The 22,055-nt window shown below is 32.0% G+C and overlaps 1 protein-coding gene across 1 annotated transcript; it reads left to right on the top strand.

Annotated features, from left to right (window-relative positions):
* The first annotated feature begins 64 nt into the window (after positions 1-64).
* LOC118194096 (low molecular weight phosphotyrosine protein phosphatase-like) lies at positions 65-17,048 on the top strand. Its single transcript, XM_035365288.2, has 5 exons — positions 65-216; positions 683-756; positions 5,352-5,527; positions 13,424-13,523; positions 16,774-17,048. The coding sequence occupies exons 1-5, from the start codon at positions 177-179 to the stop codon at positions 16,852-16,854; spliced, it is 471 nt and encodes a 156-aa protein (XP_035221179.1). The 5' UTR covers positions 65-176; the 3' UTR covers positions 16,855-17,048.
* The last annotated feature ends 5,007 nt before the right edge of the window (positions 17,049-22,055 follow it).

Here is a 22,055-nt window from a genome sequence, read left to right as displayed (position 1 = left end):
TGGGCAGTATTATAGAGTAATAAATATAATAATAAAAAATCAACACATAGAGAGGGCTCAAAGCGCCACCTAGTTTCGCATGAATTCGATGAAAAATGAAGAACAGAATTTGAAAAATAGTCAGACCTTGCCGACACCCGGCAGTGAGTACCGAACCTCGATGTAAAAGGAAAAGTATGGCTGTGAATAAAAAGTCTGCTTTATTTGTATGCTTAGGTAATATTTTCATGTCTAAACTATTATCAATGTATGATTCGGAATGCTCGAGAAGACATTCATTTTTACAACTTAATTCCTAATCTAAATGCTTTACTTATGATTATGCTTGAAGACCCTGTCTTATCATTTTGAATGCTGACTTGTTTTTGTAATCATATAAACAGTGCATGATTTACATATAAGCTACACAAGCTATAGCTTAGGGCCTTATCAAGTCTAAATCTGGCTCTGCATATAAACGAAAATTTCATGGGTAATTTTGCCCTGAGATAAGTATTTTGCCGGTTTCGTTATACTATTATATGTAGTTAGATTCATTAATTTTACATTGTATTTACCGGTACATATGGGTGATGTGAGAAAACTTGTTAAAAGGACTAGTTCATGCATTAACTTAACAGAATAAAGAGTATTCGTTGGAAATTCTTAAGCATAGGCATAATTATAGCTTCAATTATTACAGGTAATATATGCCGTTCCCCTATTGCTGAAGCTGTTTTCTCTCATTATGTAAGAGAGCGGGGATTATCTGATAAGGTAAAATTTTTCTTATTACAAACTTAAGTCATATGTTTTCATTTATGACATAACTTACTATAAAGATATTAAAACAAATGAAAATTATGTGGTTCGTATTATTTTATTTCAGTGCATCTTGTAATTAGGTACTTTTCCATTTCGCCGGCGTAAATCTCGCCAAGCAGACTTTATTGGCGACAACATACAATGTCGAATTTTTTATTTTGAAGGCATAAACATTTTAATGTCGCTTAAAATTTTGTAAAAAGCTAATATATAAAGATACTAAATTTATGAAAAGACGTTAGTTTAAGAATATACTATGCTTTCATGGTTCAGCATCCTGATTTGCCAGTTCATATCACTTGACCCCAAGTGATCTCATCTCACATAAACTATGTTACAAAAATCTAATTCTCTCAGTAATTATCTACATTAATTTTAAGTTAATTCTACTTCGCTAGTGCATACTCATTAGAATTGATGAATTTAACTCTTGACTTTGCCTGTTCTATATTTTCGCCTTCGGGTGAGTGGTGTGATTGCATCCTAATTGACTTAATTACCGCGAATGGCCTTAGGGCATAAAATTGAACTATCTGGTAAGAATTCTATGTAATTGTATGCCAGTATTGAAAGAAACAATCAGTCTGATAAGAAATGGCTGCGACTTATTTTGAAAGTGAGACGTAAAAGATTACCAGCGAGGATATTTTGTTTGGCATCAATTGTATCACTACTGGCAGCTTTATCGCCTGCACCAGCAAAACGGAAAAGTACCTTTAATTATATATTTACCTAAGTTCAGTTTTGCAGTGTTCCGTAAAATGTTACATAAAGTTTTTGTTTTATCTTTGCACAGTCTTGAAATTAAAATTCGCTGTGATAAAAATTCCAGTTTTACATGACTGATTTTTTTTAAATTATATTTTAGATATCTAATTTTATCAATTTTTATAAAAATATGCGTAAAGTTTTATTATAATATGATTATCTAGAAATGATGAAATTGTTTTTATATAGCTTTAGCCATTGAACATGTTTTCTCCCTTTATTATTATTAGTATGTATATGTATTACATTTTTAAAACTTACGTTGTTATTATTAAAAATAAACTGTTTTGTTTTCAGTTTTAAGCTTGTGTCTGCTTAGTGTGGAAAATTTTTATTTTAAACAGCTATAATTAATGAAAATTATTTTGAAATCTTTTATTTAGTGCTCTGTGCCTTTATTGTAATTTTAAATTCTAACAGATTGTCCAGGAGACCTGGATGATTTGAAATTGATGTGTTTGATATTTTAGAGCAGTTAATGTGCTGACTTTAGCTAATATTTAATTATATATATTTTTTCAAAGGCCCCGCCAAGTGGTAAAGTCGCTGAATACTGGTAGTTCAGTCCGAGGTTCTAATCCCGCGAACGGGCTTGCTACATGGGCGTTTTCGTGGTTTTCCTCATGTGTAAGGTGTATACAAGCCAGTTTCCCTCAAAGTCCTCCACGAAGACATCCTTCCCCTTAAGCAGAAAGCCCTCAAGGTTTTGCCATAATAATAATAAAAAATATATATATATTTTTTCAAAATTTAAGAATTTTGTTTAATGAAAATACTTCATTTTGATCCATATTCGTAAGATTAAATGCAAGATTTTCATCATTCCATGGCTTTATAATTTAAAACGTTTATATTATTAAAGGACCTTTTCTGTTAATGGGACCAGATTCAGATATCGCCACATAATTGCTTTAAATTTATTTTCAAAGTGATCACTTGGAAATTTCTACCAGAATGAAAGAAACAAAAATCTTGTTTAGAAATAAGTTTAATGATTGATTCTAAGGATGTATACATATATAGATATACATATATATCCTTTTGTTTTTGCATTAAAAATGTGAGTGAAATGCAGAATCACCCACTCATTCCCTGTCTTTATCGATGTGTACATGGACAAGTCAAGGGAGTGCACAATGCTGAGTTTGTGCGATTCTCTGATTTTTTTCAAGTGAAAATAGGTTGATGTGTACGTGGATACCGAGTTTGTGTAATTCTTTGATTTGTTATTTTCAAGTTGCCGATTTTGAAAAACTCACCAAGCAGTGGTTCACTTTCCCCCAAAATTTTTGCATCTCAATTGAATTTGCTTTTCACAACTTGAAAGACAAGTGCTAGTGCTTGAAAGACAATTTTTTTTAATTTCATTTTTCACTTCAGTTTTTTTTCCAGTATTTAAAATTTAATTTCAAAATTTTTCATTTATTTTTTTATATTTTTTAATTTCTATTGTTTTCTTATTTTGTACATTTAGGATTTGGTACTTTAATGACTTGGTTGATTGGAATTGATATTGACTTCAAATTGTTAATTCCTGGTTTTTTACTTAATTGGCATTTTTGATAGGTGTATTCTCATTTTGTTAATTTGATTATATATTTAATTTTTAATTCTAAATTGTTACACTTCTATAAAAGATTGGCACATTATGTCAAGGTTGTTCTGCTAATTTTGGGTTGGTGCTTAAGTCTGTGCTATTCTTCATTGGATTGCCATTTTTTACCATAACTTGATTTTATTAATATAAAATACACTACAATATAATACACAATAACAAGATGTGCAGTGTCATAAATCAATATTCACTCACCCATTCAATCAGTGATGTAATCACTGTCTTTGTTAATGACTACCTGCAGCATTCAGATAGGATTTCTCTTCCTCTCCTGTAGAACGGTTGAGGTTTTTGATTTGAAGAAATCTGTAAGCCAGCTGCTAAGAGAAGCTTCATCGTAAAACACTTGACCCTAGTTGTTGTTAGAAAGAGCACGTGAAAAGATGGTAGTCAGAAGGACCAATAATGAGTCGGGTGTGTTCATTTTTCTCTACTTACCACTCCATATTGATTAGCTTTGAAAATGGCCAAAACGAGCTGTTAGCAACATGTAAGCTCCTGTTCGCCACAGATTGCAAACTGAAGACAAAAAATTGATTAACGAAACACGAAGGCTTTGCAATGCAGTGTTATTGCCAACCCAGATAAGAATGGCATGGTCTTATTCATCGATCCAATGTGTGTTAATAATAAAATGTAATATCATCATATTACCTGAAACATTTCTTCCTATTCAGAAACTGTTTTACTACTTTAAAATAATATAAATGTAGTGAAACTTTTCAAGGTAATAACATCCCTGAGAAAACTACCTCTAAAAATGTAACCTGTATAAATATTTCTGAGAGGGTAAATAACACCAGTGTTGAACATAACCATTTCCACAGAAGGCAAAATCGTGCAGAAGTATAAATGCTCATTTTAGATAAAATTCTGTGTATCTAGTTTGTATTCTTCAGTTTTTCAGAATTATAATGTATGGTTCCTGCTGACATGAAGTTTGGTCATTTCTGATATATATAGCATGTACTGTGTTAGTGTGTATGAAGGTATAAAAAATATGAGTTTTGTATGTAGAGTGAAAGTGAACAGAAATTTTTCAGATAGCTAACTGAATTCTAAAATTATGATTTTTATTATGAAAATGGAAATGTTATAAATGTTTCATTGGTAAAAGATTAATTTGATTAGCCTATATTTAAGGGTGCCCTTTGGATTATCGCAAAGTTGTTGTTTAATTTATAGTAACCTGAGTAGTTGAATGTTCTCGAAACCCTATTATGACGTGATTGGTTGTGTGATTGCAGTGAATTTGAATGATGGGAAAATATTTGTTGGATGTCAGCGAGGAAGTATGTCGCGTATTGTGTCCTGTGCTTCATAAAATGGCTGCCTATGGTAAAGTGGGTGTTTGGTGGTATAGAACGAGAGAGCGGAAGGTTGTTTTTTCTTTTTTCTTTGAAATGGTTGAAGACAGAAGAAAAGAAACTTTATTGGATGTAATTCAGCGGAATTATAAGTGTCCAGTTTGTACGAAGGAAATGCATATGGTAGAATGTAAAGATCGTTCAGATGGCTTTGAAAGAGTTTGTCGCAAAAAAAGTTCAAATGCTCACCATATAAAGTGTTTCATTAGAAAGGGAACATGATTTGAGGAAAGGTTTTTAATGCTGTTAAGGAATTTTGTGTGCCACAAACTGAAGGCACGGAAATTTCTAAATCAGCTAAGTAGATATTTCATTTGTGTAGTGCTTAGATGCTAAAGATGAATTTCCTTTTTTATGTTATTTTATTGTTTGATCTAAAATGTAGTTTATTGAGATTATATATTTTTTCTTTGGCTCGAGTGTAGAATTGGGTCCTTTGACTTTTTAAGTGAAATTAGATTGATGTGTACATGAACAAAGTTCAAGGGAGTGCGCAGTGCTGAGTCTGTGCAATCCTCTGATTTTTTAAGTGAAAATAGGTCAATGTGTACATGGATACTAAGTTTGTGCAGTTCTTTGACTTGTTATTTTGGTTACACAAAGGTGTAACGACCAAACCAAAATAATAAGTCAAAGAATTGCACAAACTCGGTGTCCATGTACCACAAGTTTTCAGCAAGGGGCACCCATAAATATATTTTTGCCATTAATTTTTCAGAAAATATTATCATTTTAAAAATATTTGCTAAATTTTTAAATTTTTTTTTTTTTTTTTTTTTTTTTTTTTTTAATTGCAGTGGCATATTGATAGTGCTGCAACTTCAGATTATCATACTGGCAAAAACCCTGATAGAAGAGCTAGGCAGTGTATGGAAAAGCATTCTATACCCATGCAACATAAAGCAAGACAAATTACTGCTGATGATTTCAAAACATTTGATTTCATCTTTGGTATGGATGAAAATAATATAAAGTAATTTATTATTATTTTATACTTTATTTATTGTTGAGTGTTGGTAAACATAAAAAATATATATTGTAATGTTCCATATTTATTTTCACTGTGCTTTTTATCATATGTTTCATAAATTTATCTGGTAATTATGCATTTAGGAATATGAAAAATTTCCCGCCTAAGATAATTTTTTATCAAAATTTTAAAATGATGAAATATTATTTTAGACATCAACACTTACCTTAATGAAATATTTATCATAAAAAAGGTACTATTCTGTTAGAGTGCTGTCAGCTAAAAATGAAGAAAAAATGAGAAGAAAACAATGCTACCACAACATGCCAAGTATTGTGGCTTGAGATTTCCAATTTTTGTTTGAAATATCATCACACATTATTTTTTTTTGGCCATATTTTGCCATTTTTTTTTAGTACGATGGACTGCACAATTACCCACTGATGAAGAGGCTGCTGGAAGATTCCTTCAGGGCAAAGGAATTATTGACTTTGCTTTCATAATCATTCGATGAAGTTTACTTTTGACTCAAACAAAACTGTTATATGGCGTTGTTACATACGTTCTTGCTGTGGAAAAAAAAAGGATTGAGAACCAAAACATGGTTTGAAGGCTCGCGTCATTCTTTTCTCGGTGCCATTCATTTTATCTATCTGTAGTGTCAGGAATTGATGTCAGTTTAATTTTGCTAGCTTCAGTTAGAAATCAGCTATAATAGGACAGTAGATTGAAATAACTACTTAAGGTAGATATGTGCAAATACTTTGATGTCTCGTAAAACAGGATTGCCACTTAAACAGGAGAATGAAATTCCCTGACTTTTCCAGGTGTGTTTTGAGAAAATTCCAGTCTATCTGCATAATGCACGTTAGCTGTCCTAAGAGGTAAATTAATTAGTACAGTAGAAGTCCAGAAATCCGCAAAGTTCGGGACCAGACGTTGTGCGGATTTTAGGATTTTGCGGATTTCGGGATAGAAAAGATAAATCATAATATTCAGGCTAAAAGTGCAAAAATAAATAAGGCATATTAGATAATTTAATTAAATTATTATATGCATTAAATTATTATAACATATAAATTGATTATATATAGGCCCCTCTATTTTTAAATCAGCATGAATCTGCTTCCCCTTCTTCTCAGGAGCAGTCCTGAAATTGGTACCCTGTCACTCGAGCTGCTGCCGGAACCACTCGTACGAGACGGCATCGAGGTTTGCGGATTTTGCCTCGTGTAAAGATTTCCGGTTTTGGATTCTGGTGTTACAGTAACTATTGCTGTAAAATTTTAACAGCTTTTCTTTATTTTTCTGTATATTGTGCACGGTCTGTGTCACAATTCCATACGATTCTGCTATAAACCGAGGAGTAGCACCTCCTTTCATCTTTTGCAGAATTTCCACTTTTTGTATTACCGTCAATGCAACGTGATTACGTTTTTCAACATTGCAAGCAGTAAAATGAGTGCATTTCTTATCTGTCATGGTATTAAAAAGCACTGAAATTTATAATATTCTTAATTTATCCACAAAATATCTGGATAAAAAAAAAGAGCAGCACTAAACAATGCCATCAAATAACAAAGCTCAGAAAGTACAACAACGTGAATTGTGTACTTGAAGGAAGAGTTAAGTGAATCATCTACTTTCTTACCTATATGCAGACTGGAGTAGAAAAACTCTTATCATGATGTCAGTAATTTGGTATTTCCATTATGACTCATTTTATTCGGTAATTATGATGTCATTATCCGCTAAGTACTTTTTTTTTGATATTTTGTACTTCGCGTTGTGGTTTCCGAAACCTATAAACTGAATGTTTTGAGAGGCAACGCGGATTTTCGGTATTTGACTGTATTACTTGAAAACACAAAAATTTGCCAATTTCATATGAGTTATATATATGTATAAGCATTACTATTATAACTATTATAGTTTTTTTCCATATTTCGCCTTTTTTTTAGTACGATGGACTACACAATTTGAAAATTACGCATTAACGAAGAGGCTGCTGGAAGATTCCTTCAGGGAAATTACTATTATAACTATAATAACCCAAAGCATTACTATTATAACTATAATAGTTATTTTCTCCACTGAAGATTGAGATTAGAATTTGCCCAATCTGGATTTTAAAAAAAATCTTTTTTTTGCAGACATTTTGCAGCTAAATGAAAGAAAGAAATCTATTTAATGATATGTTTAAAAAATTCAGGTATTTTATATTTTTTTAACAACGTACATAAGCAAAAATCTGTGCATTAAATTTCATGATGGGTATGTCATCATACTGCTAGAATTAATTTCAGGATTATGCCAGACGAAATTTCTTGAAATTTAAAAGTATTACTGTATTTGACGGCATATAAGACGCACTTTTTTCCTAAATTTGGTCTCATAAAAGTTACCTGTGTCTTATACGTGAAGGGCACAGGTTAACTTTCAATACTGAATGCTATTTTTAGCCCGGATAAAGGTCTAGACACGCATAACTTTTTCTACATCTGCCATAAATATTTTGCGCATGCATGAAATATTTGTCGCCAAAAAGTGCCAAAGCTCGAAGCTGATGTCGAAGTTCGAACAGGTTCGACGGTCACATTATGTCTATGGAGCCTTTCCTTATTTACATAGACTTTGACTCAGCCAACACACGTGTCGGTATCGGTGCTACTCTGTATAAATGTGTCGCTACCGGTGCTCAAAACTATTTGTTTAAAAAAATACCCTGGAAAATATGACTACAGGAAACAAGAGATTAAGCTATACAATTCAGTATAGTGTGTGTTAAACTACACTTGGAGTGTTAAACTACGCCAAAGTGCATGGAAACAGCGCAGCAGCAAGGCATTTTGGTCCACCACCTACCGAAAAAATGATACCTACTTGGCGACTGCAGGAAGATCAACCAAAGACTGCTAAAAAACAAAAACATAACCTTCGATGCTCAGCTCCTTCTTGGCCTGAACTTGAAAATGCCGTAAAAATGTGGGTGATAGATAAGAGGAAATCTGGGATAAGTGTTTCAACCAAAATGATAATCAATGAGGCCAAAGGATTTGCAGAAAAACATGGGAATCAAAACTTTTCAGGGTGTGAGGGCTCGTGCTACAGGTTCATGAAAAGGCAAGGCTTATCAATGCACACAAAAACAACTATTGCACAGATAATGCCAGCAGATTATGAAGAAAAAATTCTAGCATTTCATAGGTTTGTTATAAATGCACGTAAGAAAACTTCTTTTGAGCTCGGTCAAATAGGAAATATGGATGAAATTTCACTCACATTTGATGTACAATCCAACAAGACTGTGACTATTAAAGGGTCTAAATCAATAACCATAAGAACCACAGGTCATGAAAAAACCCGATATACGATAGTTCTAACATGTTGTGCTGATGGCAGAAAACTACCGCTGCTTTTCATATTCAAAAGAAAAACTCATCCGAAAGAAAAAACTTCCAATGGGTGTAATTGTTCATGTTCATCTGAAAGGCTGGATGGATGAAGTTGGAATGAAACTGTGGTTACAGAACGTATGGGCGAGGCGACCTGGTGGACTCTTAAGAAAACCCTCTCTTTTGGTTTTGGATCAGTTTAGCGCCCATAGAACTGAAACCATAAAGAATAAAGCGAGAGAATTAAAAACCCAGATAGCTGTCATTCCTGATGGACCGACTAGCCAATTGCAGCTGTTACATGTATCGGTGAATAAGCCATTTAAGGAAAAAGTGTGAGAATGATGGAACAAGTGGATAGGAGAACCACATCACATCCTCAGGTAGAATGAAGCGGCCTTCTATTTCACAAGTGTGTGAGTGAATAAAAAGATCTTGGGAGGACGTAAAGGCTGAAATAATTGTTAAGTCCTTTAAGAAATGCGAAATCAGTAATGCCCTTGACTGAACAGACGACGACGCATTATTCAAAGAAGGTGATACTAGTGATGACGAAAACAGTAGTGATGACGATATTATTGTTTTCGATGATGATGATAGTGAAAAGGATTTTTATGGTTTTGAAAGTGATTAAAGTCTAATTTCATGAAAGGCAACGTTTTCCTTGAATCTGTGTTTTTTGTTGTTTCTGCTTTATTTTGTATTATGTTTGATTGCTTGCCATTCATTTATTCATTATTGAAATTTACATATTATGTTCAAAATAGTTTGTTGTTTGTTAATTTTCCTTAATAAAAATATGTTTGGTAATTGCATTCAATGATTTTTTATTTGGCTTTTACAAAACAGCGCGGACTAATGAAAATTTTTTTTCCTTGTGTGTGGCCTTCTAAATAAGGTAGCGTCTTATATGCCATCAAATACGGTATTTACTAATAATAAATAAATTTAGAGGGAAGAAGCAACATTAAATGATGCGAATAACATAAAAATAAAAATAATTACTTAAAAATTGAATTAGAATAATCAACGATATTTTAGCGAATATAGTTATATTAAATGGTTACCCCAAATGGCTGATTACTATTTTTTTATTTATTTTTTTATTTTTTTTTATTTTACTGCAAAATGACAAATAAGGCATTTATTATAAAAAAAAAAAAAAAAAAGGTTTAAAAAATTTTGGGGTCAAATTCTAGTATACGGTAAGGCCTTGGCACAATTTTGAAAATGGTCGCCAACAACAAATGACCTGTTTACTACTCATCATAATGTCGCCAAATCTCGTGTGTATCATACATTAAAAAAAAAAGTTTAAAAGATTTTTGGTAAAATCCTAGTATATGCTAAGGCCTTAGTACGATCTAGAAAATTGTCGCTGACACCAAAATAATCCGTTTACTGCTCATCCCAATTTTGCCAAATCCCATGTGTACTGTACGTAGAGGTTAGAATAGAATACATGAAGGTTATTGTAACCAAAGAATGTCTATGTAAAGAAGGAAAGGTTCCATAGACGTAATGCTATTACACCGCTGAAAAGTGGAGGGAAAATTCACCAAGGGATTTGGCAGCCAGAATTTCCCTCTCTGTAATGTGTACAGGAAATTGAGGAACTCGTGTTAAGAAGAAATGTTCTTTGACAAAACGTTTCTTCTTTGATTTTTCGCAATAATTTAAACACAGATTTTCGTAGGTCCGCCCCTTTCAAAATAAGTAATCCATTAATTAATTTTCTTGTGCGAAAAAATATTTTCTTTTCCTTTTAAAGTTTAAAGAAATTTTAAACGATATTCATTTTATGAACTCTTGGTAACGTGACCTTTGAACTTCAACACGGGCTTCGAGCTTTGGCGACAGATATTTCTCACATGCGCAGCTGTTTCCCTCTACATTGCAATGGAGGCACTCTTGTTGCAGAGTTTTCCTTCTTAACAATACGTATTCTTTGATTCTAACCTCCATAGTACCATATACTAGGATTAAACCAATTTTGTTTTATACGAGAATAAATATTTTGTTTAGTTCAACATGCATTGCACATGCGCATGCGATTTTTGAGGTTATTGGAAAGCAAAGCTGCTGGAAACTTCCTTTGCCTTTCCAAAAGACAATCTAATTGGAGCTGTGAAAATTGGCTATATGCCAGCTGCTCCAATGACGCTCATGTGATACACATTTCACCAAGAAAGTGGTCTCTTCCAACGTTGGTGCAAAACTCGTTTTTTTGGGGGTGGGATCACCACATGAAATTCCCTGACTTTTCCAGGTAGTGTGACAACCCTGGTAAAAGAAATAAAATCGATGGAGCCAACAAAATCATAGAAATAGACGAGTCTTTTCACAAAAAGTAAAAACAACATTGGATATGTTCTGGAAAAACGGGCATTCGGGGGTTTATGGCAGGAAAGCAAAGAATGCTTTCTAGTTGCCATTCCTGATCGTTGTGCTACAACATTGATTACTGCCATTCAGGAAAACATCACGGATGGCAGCATTATATTTTCAGACTGCTAAAAAGGATATAAGAAAGAGGAATTAAGAAATGCTGAACATTTCACTGTGAATCACAGTTATAAACTTATAGACCCCGAAACCTAATGCCATACCCAAACTGTGGAGCAATTGTGAGGCAGTGCTAAATGTAAAAATAAGTTTCAGCAGGGCACTGCTTGCCACCATTTAGAGTCATGTTTGATAGAATTTATGTGGTGCTGGTTATATTTTAAAACTGAAAACTAGAGATTAAGCCAAATGAAACCTTAATTTAAAAACTGTGCATCTCTCATTTCTATTCTAAATTGTTTATAATATTTTTTCTGTACTGCATTTTCTGTTTCATGCTTCCTTATGTAATCCTCCAGCATTGCAACAACTCAGATCCAATCATAGATCCTGAATCTAAATAAAGAAATCAAGTCTATAATTACCACTGCAGCCCTTTTTCTCTACTTCACTTGCTGCTAGCCAACATGCATCTCTTGCCTTTACCGTTTATTACTGTAAGATTAAAAAAACTGATAGAACCGCCAAGTATACAAATTTTGCCAAATGTGGACTTTGGCACAGAAGCGCAGTAAAAGAACTTCATGAAGATCAGAAGTTGAGAAAGAAGAGGTGTGGAAGTGTGTGTGGTGAACCGGCATATTCTGCTGACGTCCTACTATGTAAATTCACTTATAATATTTTTTTATTTTTGTGTGTAAAATAAAATCACATTATCGTGAAGGTGTCTTCATTCTGGCATTTGATCAACCTTTTATCACGAATTATCAAGTTTTTCTAGATAATGGAATATGCAGTTTAAAAACGAAAGTCTAGTTTCGTTCTTCAAGTGGAAAGTGTTATGATTTCAAAAATTCAGAAGTGTTCTTAAAAAGTATAGTGAAAGTGTTATGATCATCGTTTTCAGGATAATGAAAAGGTAAACTTTACTATCACCATTGTCTAAAGAGGTATAAAGCTGTGTAAAATTGTGAAATGCATAGTGCAACCATAACGATTATGTGTGAATCTAGTAATTATGAAATAAAACTGTTAAATCAACACCACCTCAGCTAAAGCTTTTCTTCACCTTATGTCATCTTAAGTATCTACACATCTGCTTTTCTAAGATATGTATAATATTGTAATAAGTATATATGTAATATTGTAATGATTATGGGAATTTTCAAAATTTTAGTAATTTTGAGCAAATATACCAGGTAATAATGTTATTTCAATACTTCAAAGTGATTTTGACTTAAATAAAAAATGTAAATATAAGTTCATGTTTGGATAAGGTTTCATATTTAAAACAATATAAACAGGGGGGGCAAACCCTACAGGATTGGATTAATATTGGTATAGAATATATGAAGTAAGTGTTAATGTTCCAAGCATGTTGAGAGAATCATGTAGTTTTGCTAATATTTGAAAATATACTCTTTATATAGGAGAGAATATTTTCATTACAGGGCTTTGTTAGAGAAAATTGAAAGCCGAGATTAAAATATAATATAAACCAAATATAATTTGAATATTCCCTTTGAAGGATTTTTAGAAAAGGTACAAAATTGTTTTCAAAGTACACAACTGGAAAATTTTCACCGTCTTTGCATCTCCCTAACAATATAAAAGATTTTATTGAGTTTTAGTCTTCTTCCAACAATTAAATATCCCTCACTCGAACCAAAAATATCTCGCCACTTTATAATATGTAGATTTAGATCATGTATCATAAATTTAATTGTATCAAAATTTTAATGAAATTTTTTAATAATTTTATATATTGCTAACATATGTATTAGGAATTTTCATGCATTATACATTATTCTTTTTACATTGTATTTATATTTATCTTTCTATATTGTATTTATATTTTGGTTTTTGAGAGGCACTGAAAAATCTAAGAATACTGTATGGAAATATTCTGTGTGGCTTTCAGAAAATCTTTTAAATTGATATTATTAGCTTTTATTTTATGGAAAAATAATTTTTAATATATGCATTTTATTTTCTGTAGAGATCTAAAACGACTAGCTCCTAAAAACAGCACAGCAAAAATAGAATTATTAGGAGATTATGACCCTGAAGGCCCATGCATAATTCGTGACCCCTATTATGTAAGTAATATTATAATCCTTTATTATAATATGAATGTATAAAAATGCCTAAAACATATTATTATAATTTCATGTTAGTTATCCGTGCTATGTTAAACTCAATTCTGGCTGTTAACTGGAAATTTTTTGTTAATTGTATCCAGAATATTGTCTGTATTTCCCCCCCCCCAAGACAATATTTAGGTGCAAATTTAATTTCTTGAGCATTTTGTATTCATTTAATTTCTTAAATAATGCTCTCTAAATGAATTCATACACATCATTAGGTGGGTGGTTTTGTGTCCACAAATCTTTCTTCTTTTTTTTTAGTTCCATATAAAAGTACTGTTGCACAATGCAACTTTGTCATGTGAACTGCGTATGAAATTTTCTGGAATTGCACATAGAGATTTTGTAATATATAACTTAATGGCAGCAATGTAAGAATAATGCTTCATAGCAAAATAATTCCAAAACAAGGCTATTTTGTGAGACTTTGTAATGCAGCATTGTCTGTATGTGGTGTAAAAAATTCAGTTTTAAAATCATGTCTTTGTTCAACCTTGCATTCAAGAAAATTTCACTTAATGTAGCTAATTGTTTCATCAACTACAGTACAAAGTTCGTAATCCGGACCTCAAAGCCACAAACTTACGCATACGTGTAAAGCCCGTTTGATGTGCGCGTAAAGCCAGTTTACACATGCGCGCTTCCGATAGTGAGGAAAGTAATGGAGAACGTTATTAAAAACGAAAAAATTTCGATTGGCAAGTTAGTTGGTATTCTTGACACAGCAATTACAGGACTTAAACAGTGGAACTTTGTAACTGAACAAGAAATTATGTCTGTTTATAGAATTAAAGAGAAAGTATTAGCACAAAAAACGAAGCAACTTACATTGAAAGAAATGTTTACTAAAGTAAACAAATATTAAGCTGTTTTTTTTTTTAAATTGTGATACTCTTTTAGATCATAGTTTCTCTTTATTTCATAAATTACGGTTTCATATTTTTTATTGTATAATTTCTTCATGCCAGCTTACCAGACTTAAATTGATGATCTATAATCCGTAAAAACCTCTAATCCGGAATCGCCGAAGTCCCGACAAGTCCGGATTACGGACTTTGTACTGTAATATGTACATTAAGCAAAATCACACTACGTGAATACATTAAACTATATGAATAATTATAGCCCATTCATTTCGTAGAATAATTCTTCAAAAATTGCGAAAAAAATATTTCCGAGGAATTATATATATGGATGTGTGTCACATTAGATATCAGTTACTTAATTTTTTTAACATCTTAACATTTAATTAATATGCTTTTTTTTTTTTTTTTTTTTTTTTTTTTTACATGATTTCAAATCAGAATCAGCATAAAAACAATTTCTTTAGAGTACTCAGTGTGACTGAAAACTAAACGATAATTTAGACTGACCGTTGTTTTAACATTTTAAATGAAAAATTCTATGTATGTAGGGTTTTTCCAATAAAGGTTTACAATTCCAATAATTTGAAAAAAAAAGTGTGAAAGTCATTGTTACATGGCAAAGCTGATAAATTTCTGTACCAGAGGAGACATTTGTTTTCAGAATTCAGCAAAACATTCTTAAATAGAAGTTTATGGTCTGTACAAATTTATGAACAGGGATAAGTCCTGGATGACTCTGCATTCCTAGAGAATAAATTTAAAATGCCACAAAGGCTTTCTACAAAATCCAAAGAAATCAACAATGAGGTTTAAGTCTTAAACTTCAGATTCTACACCTTATGGTTTAAGATATTTTGTGAAAGCAGTTAAAATTCACTCCAAATTGAAATTATCTAAGCTAGCTTGATGAAAAACAAAAAGCAATTTTCACTACAATCATGGTTACTATTTTAGTGGAAATGTCTATAATTTTCATTGTCCTTTTTTCCATAGCTAATTGAAACCATACACATCTTTTGTAATAACTATGTATGTTATAAATATTAATGTTAGTACCGTGTATTTTCAATGCAATTTCAATCTTCCTACTTATTTTGACATACTGCTAGGTTTAAAAAAATATTGCTGGAAAGTGATATTAAAATTTTTATTGTGCGTTAAAACAAAATTAAACTTCTTAATTACTCACCTATATTTCATAGTGAAATATTACCAAGATTAAATGTTCTCTAATTTTATAAAAATTCCAGGCATGCTAACATTAGGAAAAAAATTCAGCAACTTACAATGACGTTAATTTCATTATTTTTGGAGTTTGCTGATGTACTATCTACATTCAATTTATTTCAATTTTATTTTAAATTTTTTATTTCAAAATATGAAATTAAAAAATGCCCTTTTTTACTATCCATATTTTTATCTTGAAATTATAAAAATATTCAAAATATGGTTAAATAATTAAGATAATTTATATGTTATACAAATGTAAACTGTATATAAAATGCTATGTAGTGTAACATCACCTTCGCAAATATAATGTAGGTGCATGTTTTTGGCTCCTAATCATTTGTTAAACGTATTATCTCAAACGTGCTGAGTCATAGAATTAAATAATTTACCAGTTCACTATTCATGAATTTTTAAATAAACATAAAATCCATATATATTATGATTTAAATACAGCAGGGTTATCTGCCTCGGAAAAAAGACTGTTGTATATGGGAGACTTTAAAAACAGAATTAGCTTATACATACTTTACATGAATCACATTTTTGTACATTCAAGTTCATTATACCAACCAATGGCTAAGTAAGATTGTTGAACACTAGAAGTTCAATGCGAGTTCAAATCCCAGTGAAATGAACTGGCTGCATGAGAAATTTCTCTTAATGTAACACAAATAGGAACCAGTTTCTCTAAGAAAGTCTCCCTGAAAGCATCTCTCCTCTTGGTAGATAATCCTCTTGTGATTTGTTAGGTCTGATTAACTAGCAAAGAAAAGGTTCATTACCTAAAGAATAAGCAAATGTGGAGGAATGTATCACTTTTTATGCTAGTGATTATTTGCATTTAAATTAAGAAATGCATTACATATCATTAAAGCTTGGTCAAAAAGTGTAGCAAAATGTAATCTGAAATCTCTGCTTTTTTACAATTCAGTCAAAAATTACTTAAATTTTTCAAGTTAAAACATTCTATTATTATCTGTAATGTACTTAATACTTATGTCTTCCATAATCCAGTGATTTTATGAATTATCAAAAAACGTACGCTTGGTGATGGAGAGGGATAAATTTTACATGCTTTTTGTTATAAAAAATTTGTTTTTTTACAGGATGATGATGATGAAGGGTTTGAAGAAGTCTATCAACAGTGTGCAAGATGTTGTAAAGCGTTTTTAGATAAGGAATCCTGATTTCAAGATAGCATATAAATCCATATTAAAAAAATAATAAAATTTAAAAGAATAAATAAAACATAAACATATTTTTAGATGTATAAATATGTACAATTCTATCTAGATACTGTATTCTAATTTTGCTGCACATTTATAATTAATCATAATCACAAATTGTTCAGTAGTGAATAATAAAATCACTTCCAAGAAAATTTTCAGAAAGGTTTCCAAATTTTTAATTCTGTGGCATATTTCTATCTTTATCTATTATTTTTTCCTTATGATTCATTCAAACCAAGTTTTAGAAGCTGATTTTGTAGACTTTTTCATTTATTTATAATCTTCCTTTAAATTTTAATTTTTTAACCACTTTAACTCAATAATTTTTTTAAATTCTTAAAAATTGTTGTTTTTTTAATTTAGAAATTGCAAGAGAATTGCATTTTTATATAATACATCATAAAAATTACTTGGTAGCCAAACATAAAATAGACTGAAAGATAAATAAAAATTACCATTACTCCTTTTAATATTTCATTCAAATCAGAATGAGCATTAAATTAATTTTGAATAGTTTGACATATTTTCTTCATAAAAATGGTTGCAAGCCTGCTGACAAAATACTAGTTAAGCATAATATTAGTTTCACACAATACCATATTTTATCAGAAAAAACTGCTTCAATATTTTCTACCTAAAAATAGATACAAGCCATTTCATTCATATGATCAGTATAAAAGATATTACTTTCCAAAACTACCATCTATATAACTGACATCATCAAAAATTATAAAATATTATAGAATTCCATAGGATCAACTCATTCACATGGAGTAACAAAAAAAAAAAAAAAAAAATTCCTGTTTTGTTGTTTCATAGATACTAATGGCCCTATCACTTCTATGGACGCACGCGCTTACCCAGGACAATTCCGAGAAACGAGATTCTAGTAGCACGGCTTTAAGCGGCAGGCTTCCGAGAAATGTTTCATCTAGCTAGGAGGAACCTGTCCCGTCTACGAGCAACATTTTAAAATTTGTCCGAAACTGTTCCAGCTGGAGACGTGTTCCTCGAACGTTAAACCAATCAGACGAAAGTTCTGCTTCTGAAGGATCACGGGTAACTTTCAATATGGCGATGGCTCTCACTGTGAAGTGATGGACATTGGAAATAGAGGCCGATTTAATTATTGCTGTTTTGTTGTAATACAACTGCCTGAGTCGTTTTTTAAAAGTGTATATATTCATTAAATATATAATTGTGGAAATTTCAGAGTTGACGGTATTTTACGACGTTCTTGCAATTCGGATTTGTTTACAAATTGTTAGTCACCAAATTTGTCATATTTCATGCTGATCGTGTATTATCACTGTTATATAAAAGAATTTTATTTCTTAAATTTAAGTTGAATAATTTTTTTAAATCTGTTTGTATATGCACGGCTTTTCTCCTAATTACTTGTCTTTTAAATTGTTAATTGCATAATCAGTGACACATTTTAAACAGCGTAAAAGATGCATAAAAAAAGAAAAGCATAGCTTATGTAATAATGAGAATACTCATTAAATTTGTCTATTATTTTCATGTTATTAATGAAATACTTTTCGAATTATAAATACATTAGAAACTATACTTTTATTGTAAATGCTACATATTGAAACATTGGAAATTTATGGATTTATTATTATGCATAATGAAAAACATTTGTATATACATTCATTAATATAAATCTTATTCATTACATTAATACTAATAAAAATATATTAACTTTTAAACCATCGCATCTCTCTATCTGTATGTAAATATATGACTTATTAGATGTGTATATATATATATGTATGTATGAATACAAAAATGAACATTGCCAAGAAGTTTATTTGAAGTTGCTTTTAATTCAGATAACGATTATGTAATTTGCAGCAACTATAGTTATCAGTTCTTTGCAAATTATTATGGGTATGTAATAATCAGTTGAAAAATAATTGATGAGTATTTGAGTACTAAAGAGTGTGCACATTTTGTTATTTGGTTAATTAATAATTATATCATAAGTATGATCTACGTAATAAAAATGTGACTAATAAATAATAAGAAATGTAACAGCTGTGCATTTATAACATTTGATTATTTAAAACAGTGCACAACTGATTATCACCTTTATGTCTGTTTACATAATGAATTGCACTTTCCAATTAAGTGCGCGGGCCTACTAGTGGCCGAAGCGTCGTTGAACACTGGTAGTTCTGTCTCAGGTTAGAATGCCGCAAACGAGCTGGCTACATGACGTTTCCTTGGTTTGGCCCATTTGTAACTGGTATACGAGCCAGTTTTAAAAAATCTTCAACAAAGGGATCCCTCTTGTTAGGCAGATATCCCTCGAGGCTTTGCCGTAATCACATAAAACAAACTCATGATGTGCACCACCTAATTTCTAGAGTTGGTATAATTAATGTGTTTTAGGTGTATTACCGAGTGTTCTATGGGACAGTAAACAACTCGCACATGTTTGATTGCTCATGTATTCATATGCTTTTTGATCTTCATTTTGCTGAATGGTATCTGCTGGCTGTGAGGATGTAAATATCAGCCATATAGACTTTTGTCATAAAAGGTCTTTTTTATCCCCTCCTTTTTTTTTTTTTTTTTTTTTGTTTTGTTTGTTTGAATGGATTATCAGTTCTTTGCAAATTATTATGGGTATGTAATAATCAGTTGAAAAATAATTGATGAGTATTTGAGTACTAAAGAGTGTACACATTTTGTTATTGGGTTAATTCATAATTATATCATAGGTATGATCTACGTAATAAAAACGTGACTAATAAATAATAAGAAATGTAACAGCTGTGCATTTATAACATTTGATTACTTAAAACAGTGCACAACTGATTATCACCTATTTATCCAGCACACGTTTTAAACTATTTTTAGTGTATACAGAATTTGGCTATTACTGATGTAATTGATTACTATAACCAGAAGTGTGTTTATCTGTTACTTGAAGTGCCAGAGTGGAGATCAAAGTGATTAACTTGATAGCAATCACTTTTCTATTATCTTCCATTACTAACAATAAAGTTTAAAACGAAAAGCACGTGAGTGATACGAAACAAAACGAAGAAGTGAATGTCACTTTCGCCAATCTGAGCGATAACTGATTCTTGTTTGGCTTTCAGCCTGTTTACCAAGTGAAGATGGTAACCCTATTTCGCCAAAGCGCGTTTCTCAGAACTGTTGCTGCAAACGTTTTGTTCCGGCAACAAATATCGTATGTGATAAGGGTTTAAGGATAAAACTTCTACAGTCACTACTGTCACAATAAGAATCATCCATTTCTAGCACAAAAAATTTAATTATATATACTATATTAAATAAAATTTAAATCTTCAGTCTTCCACTATAACTCTACTATCGTGACAACCTCTTGATCAGGGAGGAGCCACTTCGTGAAGTAATCGGTGACAATGAGGATGTATCTGTAGTTCATGGCAGAATATACAAGGCAATGCGTTCAAAAGATGCTTCTACATTGTAACTTCACTCAGCTGCATTTTTTCAGTCTTTTCTGACCCTCAAAAGCATTGCATGATTGACATCACTTCTGCACGTCAACCCTTGCATTACTCCATAGAAACCTTCTTGAACTCTATGCAGTGTCTTCATTATTCCAAAGTAGCCTCCTGTTAGACTGCTATATAGTTTAAGGACATTTCAGGATCTTGAAAGTATCAGCAGTCATCAGAACACCTTTCCATCATCCAATTCGGAACTTCCGATACAAGATGCTATATCGAATATGGAGCGAGTCCCAGAGAACCCAATCTTGTTTTGGCATAGGAGTATAGATCGATATGTCCTGCCATGTAGGTTTCCTTTTGAAGACTCCATTAAGTCAATTGATTATGGGTTTAATGTGTCTGTCTTCCAACTGGTCTTTCCTGCCTTCGACGCTCCACTGGTCTCAATCAGCCAATGTTGAAATTGTAATTTGTCATGCAACCGGATTAAGCAGTTCATATTTTGCTTCGACTCACAATATCAGCAGCTTTTTCTGGTTAGGGTCTTCTAGACATCGAAGTTTCCATATGATCATGGATAGTTGTGCTATATTCCTGGAGTATCTGTATCCACCTGGCTATTTGGTCGTCAGGATTCTTGACATTTAAGAGCCAGGTCAGCAATGCATGATCTGTGCAGAGAAGGAATTTTCTGTCGTAAAGATAGTGATGAAAATGTTCTACAGCTGTAACTATAGCACGCAACTCTTTCCTTGTGACACAGTAATTCCTCTCTGGTTTAGATAGACACTTGCTCCAGTATGCCATGACACATTCTTAACCATTTATTTCTTGGGATAAAAACAGCACCAACACTCTCATTGCTTGCATCCATGTCAAAGAAAAAGGCTTGTCAAGCTCAGGATACGTCATGATTGTAGCAGATATTAAAATCTCTTTCAGTTTGTTAAATGTACACTCACATTCTTTTATCCACAAAAACTTTTGCTTGCTTTCTGTCAGCTTGTGAAGAGGTCTTGCAATGAAAGAAAAGTCCTTCAAATCTCCTGTAGTAAGTGCAAAGCCCTATGAAACTTCTCAGCTGATGGATATTTTGGGGGCATCTCCAGTCTTTAACTGCTGTCCGTACACACACATTCAGCAAAGATGGCAAGTCCGAAGGAAGTAACTTCCTGTCTGAATAATTTACATTTACCGAGACTTAACTTTATATTGGCTTCCTTATGTTTCTGAAGCACCTTTCTAAGATTTTCTAGATGCTCTTCAAAACTCTTCCCAACAATGATGTTATCCAGGTATATCAGACAGGCTTTGTAGGAAAGACCTTTCGAAACAGTTTTCATGAAGCATTCGAATGTTGCCAGCACATTACATAGTCCTAACAGCATTACCTTGAAATGCCACAGTCTTTGTTAGGTAGTAAATGCCGTCTTTTCTTAATCATCAAGATATATCTCTATCTGCCAATATCTTCTCTTTAAACCAAGCATGGAAAACCACTTGCTTCCAGAAAGTGTCCAGAATGTCATCAGTTCTAGGGAGAGGATACCTGACTTCCTTCATAACTTCGTTCAACTGGTGATACTAAAATCTAGTTGAACCCTCTTTCTTTCCTACCAGGATGATGGGAGAGGCCCAAGGACTTGCTGAAGGTTCGATAACATCGCTTTCTCGCATGCCCTTTAGAAGTTTCCCTACCTC

Source organism: Stegodyphus dumicola, chromosome 3, assembly GCF_044657685.1.
Source record: "Stegodyphus dumicola isolate Sdum_Otavi_A_Nest chromosome 3, ASM4465768v1".
Classification (NCBI taxonomy): Eukaryota; Metazoa; Arthropoda; class Arachnida; order Araneae; family Eresidae; genus Stegodyphus; species Stegodyphus dumicola.
The sequence above is the reverse complement of the archived record's forward strand: the minus strand, read 5'-3'. Positions and strand labels throughout refer to the sequence as shown.